Source organism: Cyrtonyx montezumae, unplaced genomic scaffold (assembly GCF_038088225.1).
Source record: "Cyrtonyx montezumae isolate F1298 unplaced genomic scaffold, pur_monq_1.0 scaffold_1, whole genome shotgun sequence".
NCBI lineage: Eukaryota > Metazoa > Chordata > Aves > Galliformes > Odontophoridae > Cyrtonyx > Cyrtonyx montezumae.
The window spans coordinates 20,395,946-20,410,778 of record NW_027071825.1 but is presented as its reverse complement, the minus strand read 5'-3'; the positions used below and the strand labels follow the sequence as shown (position 1 = coordinate 20,410,778).

Genomic DNA, 14,833 nt, shown 5'->3' with positions numbered 1-14,833 from the left:
TAAAATGTACATAGCTAGCCTCAGTAAAATATCAGCTTCTGAATTACAGCCTTTGAAAAGCTTGTGTTTCACTACCACAGTATCCTTTTTTTCTTCTTCACATGTCCAACTAGAAAAACATCAAATAGACTACTGCAATTTCAAAACATATTACAAGCAAATGTAATATTAAATCACCTGAGACTAGCCTAAAAACAAAAGCACTGTAATTTTTCGAAGGATGTTCATTCTTTCTGAGATACAGGACAATGGTTGAACTCATTGCCAAACAATGACCACTGAAATAGATGTTCTGACTGATGGATCTACTCTGGAAATGAGAAATTTTTCTTCTTCCTGCTTTGCTAAGATTTGATATATTGTTTGAATCTATGAATTCCCTGTGTTTGTAAGCTTGGTCAGCAATTTTAGCAATCGATGGTTTATACTCCCTCAGCTGTTAAATAATGTATTATAATGGTATGATGGCTAGAGTGAGTGATGCTTTAATTAAATTACACTGGTTATAAATGCAATATTTAAGTGATATGAAGGTTTTGTAAATGTCACACAGCCAGAAAAGTTCCACTGTGCTGGAATTTTTTTAAGGGAGTCAGCTCCAGAATTCAAGCAGAGTTTGTGTAAAACTGCTGGGGAAGGTCAGGTAGAAATAGCACCTGGTTCTTGTTGAGAGCCTTACTGTGAAATTCTCCATAGAATGCAGTGCATTATGTTAATCAGCTGTGGGACTTTTCAGAATTATGGTTTGGTCCAGAATAACAGGGACTAAAATGTCAGTGATGCAGACAATATATAGCTACAATCCAAATTCAACTTAAAACAACTCCAGCACGATGAAGTTATCAAGTATCAAAACTGGGGTTTCTGGAGTGTTAGGCCAAGTCAGTTTTATTATGTACACATTTACAATAATTACTATACCAGGTGGTATCGACACACATTTTCTAATGGAAGCTAAGATTTTGGCCTATGTAACTCAAAGTTGGACATGTAGAAGCTGGATTTAATCTTACGAAGTATTTAGTTTACTTATGTTGTCTGTAAATTATCATTTCAGTGTATGTATGTGATGCTTAGGAAGACCTGAAAAAATAAAAACACATAGATTCCAATGAAGGAATTTATTCTAACATTCATTCCCTTCGTAGACTACTATACAATGTGTATTTTTTATTAGTTATTGAGTCTTAGCTCAGTGTATGCAGTGACATAATGTCTTTGGTCCATCTTACGTCTACTCCAGGAAAGGGACCACAGTCACCTGGAACTGTCATGATAAGAGAATTGCATGGAGGACACAGAATTAAGAACTGAAGATAGAATTAGAAAACAGAATTAAATGGCCTATATCCATTTGTTGGAAGTTACTGTCAGTTCTAGAGTTGCCTTGCAAAAAAAAAAAAAAAAAAACAACCAGAAAAAAAAAAAAACAAAAAATTAGAAATGTTTCTTTGTATGAAGGTCTTATTGCCACTGTGTTTTGTTGACCGATTGTTTGGGTTTTCTTTTGTCTCAACAGAAATCTTAACTGTCCATAAATGAAAGGAGGCTCAATAGAATGTATGCAACAGAAAAGTGAATATGAAGAAAGAGAATGGTGAGTTCCTGAGTCCGGTCCTTTGAAAAGTTAAGTCTTGATAGTCCCTCTGTAGAAATGGCAGAAAACAATCTATTTTATTTGAATTAAGGAAGCTGAGTATTACTGCAGCAATTTAAGAAAAACCCTCTTAACTTCCTGGAAACTGAAAGATTTTTTTGAAGAAGTAATGGTCGCTGACATCACTGTGCACAGTAAGTTTGCAAGTGGTTAGTTCGGGGTAACAGAGGAAGCCAACTCCTTCACAGATAAGCAGGCAGTGTAATGTATGAGCCCGGTTATTCTCCTTTTTGGTTCAAGTTTTACTGCAAAATTATTTTACAGAGAGATAACACGTATTTTGCTTTCCAGAGAGAGACACATGCTGCTTCATGAGGATACGCCTGATTTCCAGAAATAACCATGTTTTTGTGGTTTAAACTGTTGGCATTTGGCATTGCCTTTCTTTGCCAGGGTGCTTTGGCCCAAGGTAGGTAGCAATTGATATTTCCTTCTCTAATTTTGATCCCATGATATCTCTGTAGAATTAAAACAGATTCAAGCTTTAAGTGGATATGAAATATTTGTTTTCAACAACTAGAATATAGTTGAATGCAGTGGTGTCAGAAAAAGTACGAAATGATGTAGAAAGCTAAAATGTCTTCTGCGCAATTGTGTGAGTTTTAGAAGACTTTAAAAAACTAAACTTTAGAAGTTTTAGAAGATTTAAAAAAAAAAAGGATTCGTAGTTGAATTTAAAAACATATAAATTCAGATCTCTTGTGAGAACATATATTATCTTTATGTTTGGTTTAGTCTCAAAATGCAGTACTTTGTTTTATGTGCTTAAAAGCTTCAAGAAACAATCTTCCCTTCAATTTAAGCACTCCCTGATCTGAGAATCTGCTTAAAGTTCCTCAGTTTGATTTTTACAGCAGTGTTGTTAAGAAAAAAGCACACAGCATTGTAAGTTAGTTTCTACAGTTGAAAAATTATGTTTATAATTAATTAGTTTATAAGACTGCTTCTTAAAGAAATTTCAGAATTCTTTATAGATGTTAGCCTGGTGTAGGTGAATTTGTCACAGATACTGTAAGTAGCAAATAAAGCAATTAATTTTGAGTTAATGCTTACTTAATAATAATTTTATGGATCTGTTTAAGAAATTATTTTCTTCAAAATAGCATGCAACATTTTATTTATAAGTAACTTCCATCAGTTTTGATATTTAATGTAATTTGGAATTACAGCAGACACAAAGTTGGTTGGTTTGTTTTTATTAACTGATGTTCACTCAGAAAATGGCTAACAGCATATTTTCTGCAATGGGAGATTGTATGCAGCACTGAAATATCTTTTCACATACATTAAATGTGTATGTTTCTATCATGTCACTTTAGTAACTCCGTTGCTGATGTGAGCAAGAAAATGGTCTGCTTTTAGTTGATGACTCACTAAGAACATTTAAAGTCTGAGCATTAGCTTTCCTGTCCTTCAGAATCTCTGAAAAGAGTCAGCACTGAATAAATGTGGTTAATAGCTGCTTCATATTATAATAAAATTAAGTGAATGCTCTATAGTAAGGGAAAAGAACAAGATTTTTTCCTCATTTATTTATTTATTTATTGGAATCTGCTGTCCTACTTTCCATTTTATAAGTGTTTTCTAAGACTTCCCACTGGTCCCTTTTTCCAGGAAGGGCAGGCAGCTGCCAGCTCTCTCTGTCACCTCCACAGTTAGAGGATGTATTAGCTAACAGAGTAGGCTGGAAGACTCAGAATTGCTAACAGTACTTTATTTAGAATAGTTATTTTCTCTGTCTGCACACAGCAGTCTAGCTTGAACCAGTTCCTCTCTGTGCATTTTTGTTAAACAGAAGAACCTCAAATAAAGGATATGTTTCAACTCCTCTCTAGAGCACTTAAAGCAATTAACAGTTGGCTGCAGTGTGAAGTACTTAACCTCATAGACCTTGCTTTCACGTGTAGTTTGGCACAGGCTTATGTGAGAGCATGGAGCTCCTCTTTTTCTGTCTGATATTACACTTCTAATGATCCATCCGCTTTCTTTCCTCTGTTTTTTTGAATTTTGGTGTTTGGGATCCCTTTATATAAACCATGGGCAGAGTGGGAAGGGTAGGAACAGGAGGTTCAGAGAGGCTGGCTTTCCTGTCAGGGTGGCAGAACAATTGTGCATCATCTTTACTGTGCAGATTACTCTTCCTGGTGGCTAGGGCCTACTGTGCAGCCTCCTAGGGAGGAATTTCTTTATGGAGGAGCAATGTTAAGAAGAGGTGATGTAGGCTTTGGTTTTACGGTAAGAGCAATTTTCAGGCACTGATTAGTGTTGGTTGTGCATTTGGACTTCTTTTCACATTATTTTCTTCAAGAGCCTCGTAAACATTTACACTGCTGAAATATTCCATCAAACTCCTCAGAACTTTGTGCAGTAGTTCTTAGTCTGTCATGTCCCCCACTTGAAATAGCAAGCTTTATGAAAATCTGTAGTTGCCAGATGCACACTTCTTAAAAACCTTAGTGTAAAATCAACAACAGAATGTGTTCTAATATCTATGCTGACTTTCTAATCGAAGAAGTCATACTAACATACCTGATGTGATTCACCATGATGTTGTCTTTGCAACAACAAAAGCAGAACAAAACAAAGTAACAGCAAAAAATCCTTTGCTCTCTTTACATAGATAAAAAGGAAAAAAATGTTATGCTTGCAAGCATTTTTTTTCCATTAGCTCATTAATGTAGGCTTCTCACCCTCCACAAATATATTAGCAATTTAGCAGCTTTTGAAAAGCTTCAGTCACTGCTGAGCCACTTCCTTTATTTCAGGAAGCTAAATAATTGCCTGATAGCTTTCAGTGTGACTTTATTTTCCATGTAAAAAGTACTGAATTTCAGTAGGCACACAGAAATCTGAAGCTGTAGAGTCTCCATGCAAAAACGATGTGGATGCTTCCATGTACAATTTTTGAGTTTTCCTTTTGCAGTCATCCTGTATCTCTCAGGCTATGTCTGTCCCTTTGGAAGGAGGCTAGCAGACCTAATTTTTAAGTGACAGAACTTAGTAATATTGGCTTGTTTTCTGTGTATGGCACCAAGTGACTTTTCAAAATGTTCTTTGCACCAGGAATCAGGCTCTGTTTTTCTGACTCCACGAGTGTGCATATGCATGAACCAGGGAGGCAGCCTGCATGCTGAAGCTGTGACTGCATTGTATGTAGTGCATGAAAGTCATCCTGTTTTCTTTTCCTGTGCAACTTCTTTGTAGCAATAAATGTACTCTGCTGGGAGCAAGCAAACGAGAACCTCAAGTCACAAAAATGTTCTGTCCTCTATTTACACTCTTGATTTAGTTTTAGGAGTTAATATATCTGCATACATCTGCCCCCGCCAGGTAGGAAGAGTGAATTTACTCACACTGAACTCTGCTGTGTTAACTTGATGTCTCATGCTCATTTAACTTCCTTGTTTAGCACTAGTTCAAGTGTCTGTTACCCTGCACTTTGCAGGACACCTCCCCAGTCCTGCTCCTGTCACTCCCCTTTGTCACCATGCCTATCTCTGCCATGCTGCTGGCCACAGCATGCAGGACAGCTGCAGAGAGGACACCCAGTCTGGCAATGGAAAGAGGCACAGCAGGAAGGCATTGTATGCTCGGCAGGGTTTGCTAGCATGTGTTCAGCTCATTGGGGCTGGGAGTGAACACCTTACAAACCCCTGCAAGAAGAGTTGTGTGTTACAGGAATGAAATGGGTTAGCAGGGGTTGGAAAGAATGACTGTGCTGCTCCAGGCAGCAGTGCCCCCGGGCTGGCTTCTGGGGCTGATCTCCCTGCCTGGGGGTCACTGAGCTCTGCTGCCGTATGCAGCATGTGCAGATGTCTGCTGTTGGCATTTCTATTCGATCTATGAGATTAAAGATGAATAAATAAGTTATTTCTTTTAAGCAGACTTATGAAGTACACAACATTAAGAATATTCTTGGGGCTATTAAGAATATTTTTAAAGCTATAGCTGGGCCCTGAATTTCTTCTGTGCAAACACAGAAGTAAAAAGTCTTGAAGTGGCAAAACTGACTTCCTGCTGAAAATGTCAAGATTAAAGTTACCTAAACAATTTTGAAAGCTGTCTCCTATCCAATCCCATTTTTACTTTACTTTTCTCAGACAATTCTACTGTGTGTCCTGATATATTTCCAGGCTACTCAGACACTTGTAAACAGATCACGTTCACTGGGGTTTCTGAAACTGTTAAAATATTTTATCTATTTCCAGGTTTCCTTCTCTTTCAAGTAAAGCAGTTTAGGGCCCCCAGTGCCAGGATTTTAGAAACTAGCTGTGAGCACTTCAGTGCCAGCTTACATTATCAATAGTGTTGTATGGCTAACAGAATCCACTTTTTTCTGCTCTTTCATGCCACTACTTTGCAGTAAGTACTTCCACAATAAGTTCTTCCACTTACTCCCTCTGTGACAGTACCTCTTCGGCTAGCCCACTAGCTTAGTTTTCTATTCTCCAGTTTCAAAGACTTCTTTTACAATCTGTCCTCCATTCGTGATCCCACTGCCCTGGCACAGAACTCTAGAGCTATCTTTTGTTGTCTGCGAATAATTTGTTTTTGTTTTTGCAAAAATGCAGACACTGTGGGGTGATATTTTTAATTGCCTTTTGAAATAGACTTTTTACCCTGACAAAAAAAAAAAAAAAAAAGATCAAGCTAGCTACCCAACAGAAAAATGAAGCTGTACAAAGACATTGTACAACACATAAGCAAATAGCAGTTTTTTATATGAAGCATATCCATCTTGTACAACCTGACATACTTTGTGCTCAGGGGAATGTAGGGCAGTGGGGAGTCTCAACTGAGATGAAAGTAAATGGCTAATAAGGCCTTTCCACTGAATCATGTGCATTGCCTGTGAGGGGAATATTTAACATGTTATTAGCTCCTGAATTGTTTCTGTGTGCTTGTGAGTTAAGGTATATGTAGGTGGAGAGAAGGGTAAGACAAATGGCAGAGGTTAGTCAAGCTTCTGGATTAAGATGTAAGAGACAGAAATCAGCTGCAGTCAAGGCTGAGAAACTCATGGCGTAGTCTTTATTTCTCCAGATCTCAGTTTCAACGTCTGTTAAGCTGAAGCAGTAAAGGTATCTATGTTGCAACATACAACATATACATTTCTGCCCTGGTCTCAGTTCAGCACCTCAGGGATGTTGTCAAGGGGGAGTTGATAGCTTTGTACCAAGCTGTACTATGTCAGCAAATCTGAAATTCTCAAAAATGTGATCTTGTCAACTGTAGTTTCCATTTTAAACAATTCTAGATGAAATAACGGAAGTCAGTGAGCACTTGTGAGGCACAGGAGCAGGGCCACCAGCTTTGTACTTCCACTGTCTGCAGATGAGATGAGACAAATGTACCAAATGGGCCACAGCTGCAAAAGACTTCACACTGCAAAGCATCCTTTCCAGTTTAGCAATGGATGTGTTTTAGTTGTTTTAGTGGTAGCATTTATAAACATTTCAGCAGTTCTAAAGAAGTGCAGGCCAAGCTGAATCCATTTAAAATTGGATGCTCACATAACAGAAGGAAAGATGGCCAATACTGCTACTGCAGCAAATCAGCTAAACACGAGATACATCTCAGAAGTCTTACAAAGACATGCAGAATCACGTGGATATGCACCTCGGAGAAATCTTCTGTTTTTAGTAGAGAATCTGGTGGATTTCTTTCTTAGTGTTCTCACTCTTTCTTGGAAGAATTTAAATTATAATGAAACACATTTAATTTTTTTAAATGCTTGACAGTTTTCTGCATACACTGTACTTGATGGCAGTGGTAGAATATTCTCTTCTAAGCAATAGACACATCCATCCATCCGCAGTAACGATCCCCACATATGTGAATTTGCACCCCTGCATAATATGTCTGTGTAGGCAAGTGGAGAGATAAAGTTTACAATGCTTGAGGCTGTACAATAGGTAGATGAAGCAACTTAGCATAGTTTGCAGTTTCATTAATGCTTCTGTCTCAACAGAACTGACAGACGTTTCTACATCCTCCACACCTGCAGTCTAGTGTTCTAGCCTGCAGTATGAACTGTGACTGGGGGAACAATGTGAAATAGCTGTTAGAGTTACCTATTCTTGATCTAGCAGTTGGCAGCGCTGCCTGTGGCAGGGGTCTGGAACTTGATGATCCTTGAGGTCTCTTCCAATCCAAGCCATTCTAGTTAGTGCAGCTGAGGAGCGTTTCTGGTTTAGCTGTCCTGGTTTGCTAATTAAAGGATGTAGAAATAAGCATTTCCTTAGAGCCACAACTATACGCTCACTTTCACTCTGAGAAAATGTTAGGAATAATAATGGCTTAACCCTGTGTGCATTGGGTGTACAGAGAACAGAGTGACAAAGCATGGAATGGAATAAATAGCAGTGAAATGATGCTGAATACAAGTGATGCATTCGAGTAAATGAATATGAGATCTATATGGTGTTATTTAACCTTCATAATGATTGATCAAAATTTTGTAATACTTAGAGATTACTTAGAAATTTAACCCAGTGAAACCTGGCCTCCTGAATTTGCCCCTTTATGCTTTTCTGAATGTTTACCTGTTCATGAAGATTTTGAAGTGATAAAATAAATAACTTTTAGTGTGTTTTTAAGATAGAATACTGTTTATGGAAACTCACCTATGGAAGCCTTTAAATGAATACAGGATATACTAAGTTCATTGAAAATCACAGTGCAGCTCAGAATGGAATGTTGTCACAAGAATTCCAAGATTTGTAGTTTAGATTATTAAAAAGTTGGTAAACAAGCTGCATTTGTCTTTCCTACTGTGATTAATTATGGACTTAAGGGCCACCAAATTAAGAGGGAGGCTTTTTGCACCATTCTGAATATATGGAGAAGTGTTTGGAGCAGTAGCTGGGTTTAGTTTGGGTTTTAATGTTGGAAAGAGAGCTGTGAACAACATAGAAATGATTCTGCTCCAGAGATGTCAACAAGTGTGTTGTCATTGTAGGAGTGTGCCTTAAATGGAAAGGGAAAGATTGCTTGTAAACCGCAACTTCTAAATAACACTGCACTGAGCAGTAAGGGCACACTGGAGACACTGCGCGTGCCAGAGCCGCCATTTGCAGCTTCTCTCTCTGCAGTTGATGCTCTTGGTTTCTTTTCACAAGAGAACTGCTTCTCACCCAAGTTTTGCCTCAGTGGTGATGTCAGTGGAAAGTCTGCGAAGACAAGACTCTGAAACTTTCAAAAGTCTTTACAAGGTTTATTTTATCTTTGTGGTTTTCACTGTGGTTTGCATCATTTTTCTTTGGTTTTATACTAAAATAAGAAAATAGATTCCATTTTTTATTTTTTTTCTAACCTACCTGAGATTGCTAAAATCTAAATGCTGTTTTTCTGCTTGCCTTCCTGAGAATGCTGTTTGAGGAGACACCCCTGCCTCTGGCTGTCATCGCCAAACACTTGAGATCCGTTTTTTTCATAGATCTCCACATATTGGTCACTGGTGTGAAAAATTTGAGTGTGCAGCTGCAAGTTAATCTTCCTTGAATTTTTTTCTGCAATTGTGAATACTGAGCGCTTGGAAAGCTGGGAGGGAGCTGCTCCTGTGTGTAAGATGGTACTACCCATGTTCATAGGAGTGCAATGAGCTCAGACACAATCAAACATACCTGGAGGTGAGGTGCTCTGCTACCATAGCATGAAAGATGGTCTTGTCCACAAAGAGTTTATGGTCTGATTCTGGACAGCTTGGACACGTCTTAGAAAAGAATGGTGTAGAGGGATGAGGGAAAAACAACAGTGGCACGTGGACCCCATCAAACAACTTGCATAACCCTCTGTACTATTTCTTTTTCTGAAGAAGGGATGCACAACTTCTCATTCAAAGCAGCACAGAACTCAGTAAATAATTCCAAGAATTCAAAATAAACACTCCTACATAGGTTCATATACTGTAATTCTCATATTTACAACAAAGTTCTTACAACTTCTTACCTGACAGCAACAGATCCAGCATATTCCTGGAAGGTAACTCTTGATAAAATTGCCAAAGGTAAAAACTTACGCTGTTCCAAAGCTCTTTTCTTGCTGGATACAAATAACAAAATCAGTTCACGTATGAAGGCCTAACATTAATTTGTAATGATTATTTTTTCCAGCTGTTTAATCATTTTGTTAATAAATTGTATTCACTCACCAGTTAAGGAAATACAGTAAATAAACAACAGAATGTGTGGATGATGTGTTACAAACACAGACTTGCACTTTTCTCTGGGAGAGTGTATAATCTCACTCCTCCAATATTCAGTTCCTACAACAGATAGGATAAGATGAGCATAAAATGAGCTAACATGAATAACATCTGTATATGAAAACAAGAGACTGTATTTCATGTTCCCCTCAGTTAAAAAAAAATTGTTTCGAGCACGGATATGTGAGTGCTGAATACAAACAGTAACAATAAAAATAAATGAATTCTGATCTGTTATTGTCCTGAAATATTTACTTAGACTAGGAAAAAAATCACACTGATATTTTTTGAAGAAAAAAGAGCTTGAAAGGGTGGAATACAGAATTACCATTCAGAGGTGCACAGGGATGATATCCCATTTCTTGGGTATGATGTTGTGATCCTTTGTAGGTAGGAGCTTGCCTGTAATTAGTTCAAGTTTGACATGGATCCATAATAGAATATAGAAAATCAGAGAAATATTTGTTGAATTTTATAGAGGATTTTTTGTTTGTTTTATGTAAGTGTTTGTGGAATTGGTTGTTGTTTGTTTGCTGAGTTGAATTTCTTTGGGATCATAAGAACTTTCAGGTTTGGGATGGTTTACGATTTTGTTGTGAAATGCTGTGTTAGCTCAAAAACTAGCTGGTCATAGGAAATAGCTGCAGGTAGACTCCCAGGTGATGTAGTAGCTGTTTAATAATATTATCTTGCTGTGAAATCTGAGCTTTGTTATGTCATCTTATCTCTATAGCAGTGAGCAATGCAGGTAGCTGGAAATGGGTAGATAACTGCTTCTCTAAAAAAAAAAAAAGAAAGAAATAATCACTTAAAATCTTTATATTGGTTTTTGAAAAGCTCTGTACTGATTGATAGAGTAATAACTCTTTTAACCTATGGTAGATACCAGATCTTCATAGTATTATTAGATGCAATCATCTTTTCAGTGATATATTTTGTAGTTATAAGCAGTTAATTTTCAGAAAGCAGTTTTGATTGGATATGAACCCAAACGATGCAGGTGGTGTAAGGCAGGAGACTGGGTGCCGGGACTGAGATGGCAGTGGGGGAACAGGGCAGCTGGAAGGAGCAGGAGAAAGATATGAGGAACCGACAGAAAGCCAGGCCTAGATAAGAAAAGGCAAAAAGTAGCATGCAAATGGTCTGCTTAGGGATCAGTGGGAAAAGGTGAGCATGCGATAGGAACCAGAAACCTGAGGAGCTGGTTCTGACTAGATGAGAAGAGAGTTCTTTTTTGATAGAAAACATAATTTGAGCAAAGGCAGTTCAGAAAGGGTATTTGTGGCTGGACGTAAGAGGAATTGTTCATCTCTATGTTGTACTCGGTGAAAGTTTGAGTTTCAAAACTCTTTTGGTGTCAGAAATTTCTTCTAACTTCACTGATAAAAGTCTTCTAGCACTGTCTTTCACAGAAGCTCAAAATGTGCAAATGCTGTCAGTATTCCCTTAACCCCAAGAGGCAGACCTGAGCAAGAAGAGACAACTCTGCTGACAGAACTTGGGGAGAGCAGCCTTGAGCCCTTTCATGGCATTTCAGTCATTTTTCTGGTGTTTTGTTTTTTGTTTTTTTTTTTTGTGGGGGGGGTGAACAATATTTTTAATAACTGCCAAATCACATTCATTAAAGTTGCAAAGCTCATCATTCACTTTTCGGGGAGCAGCCTTGTCTGTATAATATATGGCGGCTTTTACTGCCACTTACTTTTTTTACCATGATGCGATTCTCTTTGTGTAGAGAATGAAAATATATTTGGTATGTTTTTTTTATGTAGTTCAATATATAGTTCAGGCCATGTTTACTGACTCACCATTCAAAACTTTTTCTGCAGCAGAAATGTTGGTTTTCTTTTAATATTTTCAGTAGTATTTTTCTCCCATACTTCAATGCTATGCATAAATGGATTTTCTTACTCATTATGACAAAATGATTCAAAGAAAGAGCTTAATGTCAGATCTAACAAGCACTATATTCTTAAAAACATCCCTTTCTTCGTTTAATGTTCTATTTTGAAGGATTCTCCTTTTCTGTAAATCGGGTTAATATAGTGAAGATAAGAACCTATTAAATGCAGAGCAATAGTAACTGGTTGCTGTGTGAAAAATTTAGCCTGAGATGGTTTTGTAGCATCACACAAGCATTCTGAGATGAGCTGGAATATAATCCTGTTACCTAAGCTACTTTTTTTGTGGTGCCTTGCCTTCCTAACTTCATGGTTCGTGCACAGTCAGCAGAAGATATCTGCACTGTGTACTTTGGGCTATTTCTGCATGTGCTGGAGCAGTCTGTGATCACAGGCTGATAGATCTCAATCAATGTCCCTAGGTTTAAGAAAAGGAAAAGAGCTAAGGCTTTGCACTGATGAAACAAATGGATGTTTGCCAACTCTTGAATAAAACCATTGCTTCTGCTTCCCAAACAATGTCTTCTGAAACAGCTTGTGTCTGTAGGATTGTAGTATAAAATAGTAACTATGCATGTAGTTATATCACATATATCCACAACTTTCTGGGGAGTAATGCTGTGTTAGTTGTAAAAGAAGCAAACTGAACTTTTTCATAGCTACTCTCTGGACATGTAACATAACTAAAGAACTAGTATGAAATTGTGTTTTAATTGTGCTGTTTTGTTTTGCTAAAACATGCAGCTCTTTGCAGTGCGGTGTATTGCCAAGCCTCCCTATGCCTGTGCCTCATGACCCAGCACAACTCATGACAGCTATCTTTCCTACTTATTTCTGAGGATTATGAATTATGACTGATGAAACTGACATATATTTTTAGTGCTACTGATATTTTGGTATAGTTTTATATTATTATTTATTGAAAAGAGCATTACATTTGTTGTTTATTTGAAAAAGGACTTCAGGTGATATTTCCTGAGGTATTCCTGCTACCTCAAAAAAGGAGTAAGACATTTTACAGTAAGTTTTCATTTAGTGAAGCACAGTTTATAATCAAATCATCCTCTGATATGTTTTCCATTGTAGCCTTTGTTTTTATGTCTTTATTCAGCATCAAAACTTGCTAAGTTTAATGATGGAACAAAAATGCAAGTGCCAAATATTGTATAGCAGTATTGCTTCTCAAGTATAAGAGGTGTTAGAGGACAAAGAAGTGACTTTTTTTGGCTATTTCAAGTGTTTTAAAATTAAGGTGCCTAGCAAATTTTGTTAATGCTGTAATGTCAAAATAGGAATCAAGTACTAAAAATATTTTGCTGTCTCTTTGTTGCATTAGAGTCCTTGCAGCACAACACTTCTGTCTTTGTTTCTTTGAATCACTGTTGAAGTGGACAAAAGCTTTCTTGATGGATAGTGTGTGCTTCCTGAGGATCACCCAGGCTCCTAATACCCTTATAAGTTTTGGAACTTTTAACCTCTATAATAATTTGTACTAATAACTGCAATCTTGATGTTAACATAAACTATAGGCATTTTTTGTTGTTTCTGTTTTTTACCCCCAAGGAAATAAGTGGAATTCCTTCCTACATGAGGATGTTTAAGTATTAAGTGCACAATTGCTATTTTACATGTTAGTCTGATGAGAATGAAAACCTAGTGACCAACTTCCAGCATTTTAGGACAAAGAGAGCTTTTATTACTTTTTTTTCCCTCGCTTCTCTCCAAGGAAGCACTTGTGGTCTCTTGCTCCCTAATCACCTCACACTTTCCGATGTCAGCCGAAACTAGTCCAGAGCTTAGCTTTTCTGCTGAGTTGCCCACTGCTGACTGATTTGCTGCATGGCCACCTGCCTCCTGTCCATGACTCCAGAAGATGTTAACTGGGGTCCCACAGTGGGAGAACTTGAAAAGACTGTAAATTCTGAATGAGGTTAAAGTTATACAAAAAATGTCCTTTGTTTTCTCTATATCAGATTCAATTTGAGGGACAGGCACTAACACTCTTGAACTGATTCATCAAGATAGGTAGCATCTACATCTCTCTGTAAGTATGGAAAATTACCTGACCTTTGATGGATATTTTGATAAAAGTAGACACAGACCTATGCTGAGTTTCCAGGAAGTGTAGGTAGAATACTACTATTCTTCCACTTACAACAAGTAGAAGCAGTTCTCAAAAAGGAGGGGGAGGAATTCTTGCCCAAAGAAGTTGCTGAGAATTTTTTTCTTTTCTATGGAGTAAGCATACTATTCAGAACCAATGCAGAGGGAAATAAAAAAATATCTAGCTATGAAAATTGTTTTTTCAGTCAGACAAGTCCATCAATAAACACTGAGATCCACTACTGTAGTGAGTATTCAAAAGTTCATATTTAAGAGCCAATTTCAATTGTAATCTTCAGAGTGAGATGTGTCAGTAGCAAGCTAAACACATAAGGTTAGATCCCTTGTATGTATTTACACAGTAACCATTCAGTATTCACAAACTGTTAATGGAACAGTAGTTCTTTATGGTGTGTGGTTTTGTTTGTTTAACTAGAAAAACAGTAACTCTTCCTGAATGTTGAAGGGTTTAGAATGGATTTCTGCATTCAGGCATGTTCCTTAACCTTGGAGCATTTCCTGTGTGTGAGTGGTTTTGAGTGAAACATAATGTCAGTGATTGTCATTTTAATCTCAATGGTGATAAAAGGAGGCTAATTCAGTTTCTTCAGGACAACTGAAACCTTTTTCACTACATGATTAGCTTGCAATATGCTTGTGTCATTAGAGGTTACTGTATATATTCACAGAAATCAGACTATATTGATTATACTTCCAAACATTAGTTATTACCGGAAATGCAGAAGAGAGAGCCTTGGGACACAGGTCCATCCTTACACACTTCTGCTTCTGAAATTGACTTGTGTGAGCCTTCATAAATACCTTGCTGTAACACAAAGCTCCAAACACATTAGTAAAGTCATTATTCCCAGGCTAAATGGAAACAGATCCAGAGAGCTGACATCCAAAAGGTCACCTAGGATGGTGGTGGATGTAAGGAAATACCCTGGAACTTTCTCCAAGTAA

The 14,833-nt window shown here is 37.5% G+C and overlaps 1 protein-coding gene across 1 annotated transcript in view; it reads left to right on the top strand.

Annotated features, from left to right (window-relative positions):
* Positions 1 to 1,789: 1,789 nt before the first annotated feature.
* Positions 1,790 to 14,833, top strand: part of PTPRC (protein tyrosine phosphatase receptor type C) — a 56,555-nt gene continuing 43,511 nt past the window's right edge. Inside the window, exons 1-2 of the mRNA XM_065743013.1 lie at positions 1,790 to 1,863; positions 1,949 to 2,066. Coding sequence (XP_065599085.1) covers positions 2,000 to 2,066 — 67 coding nt within the window. The 5' untranslated portion in view covers positions 1,790 to 1,863; positions 1,949 to 1,999. The remainder of the gene's footprint in view (positions 1,864 to 1,948; positions 2,067 to 14,833) is intronic.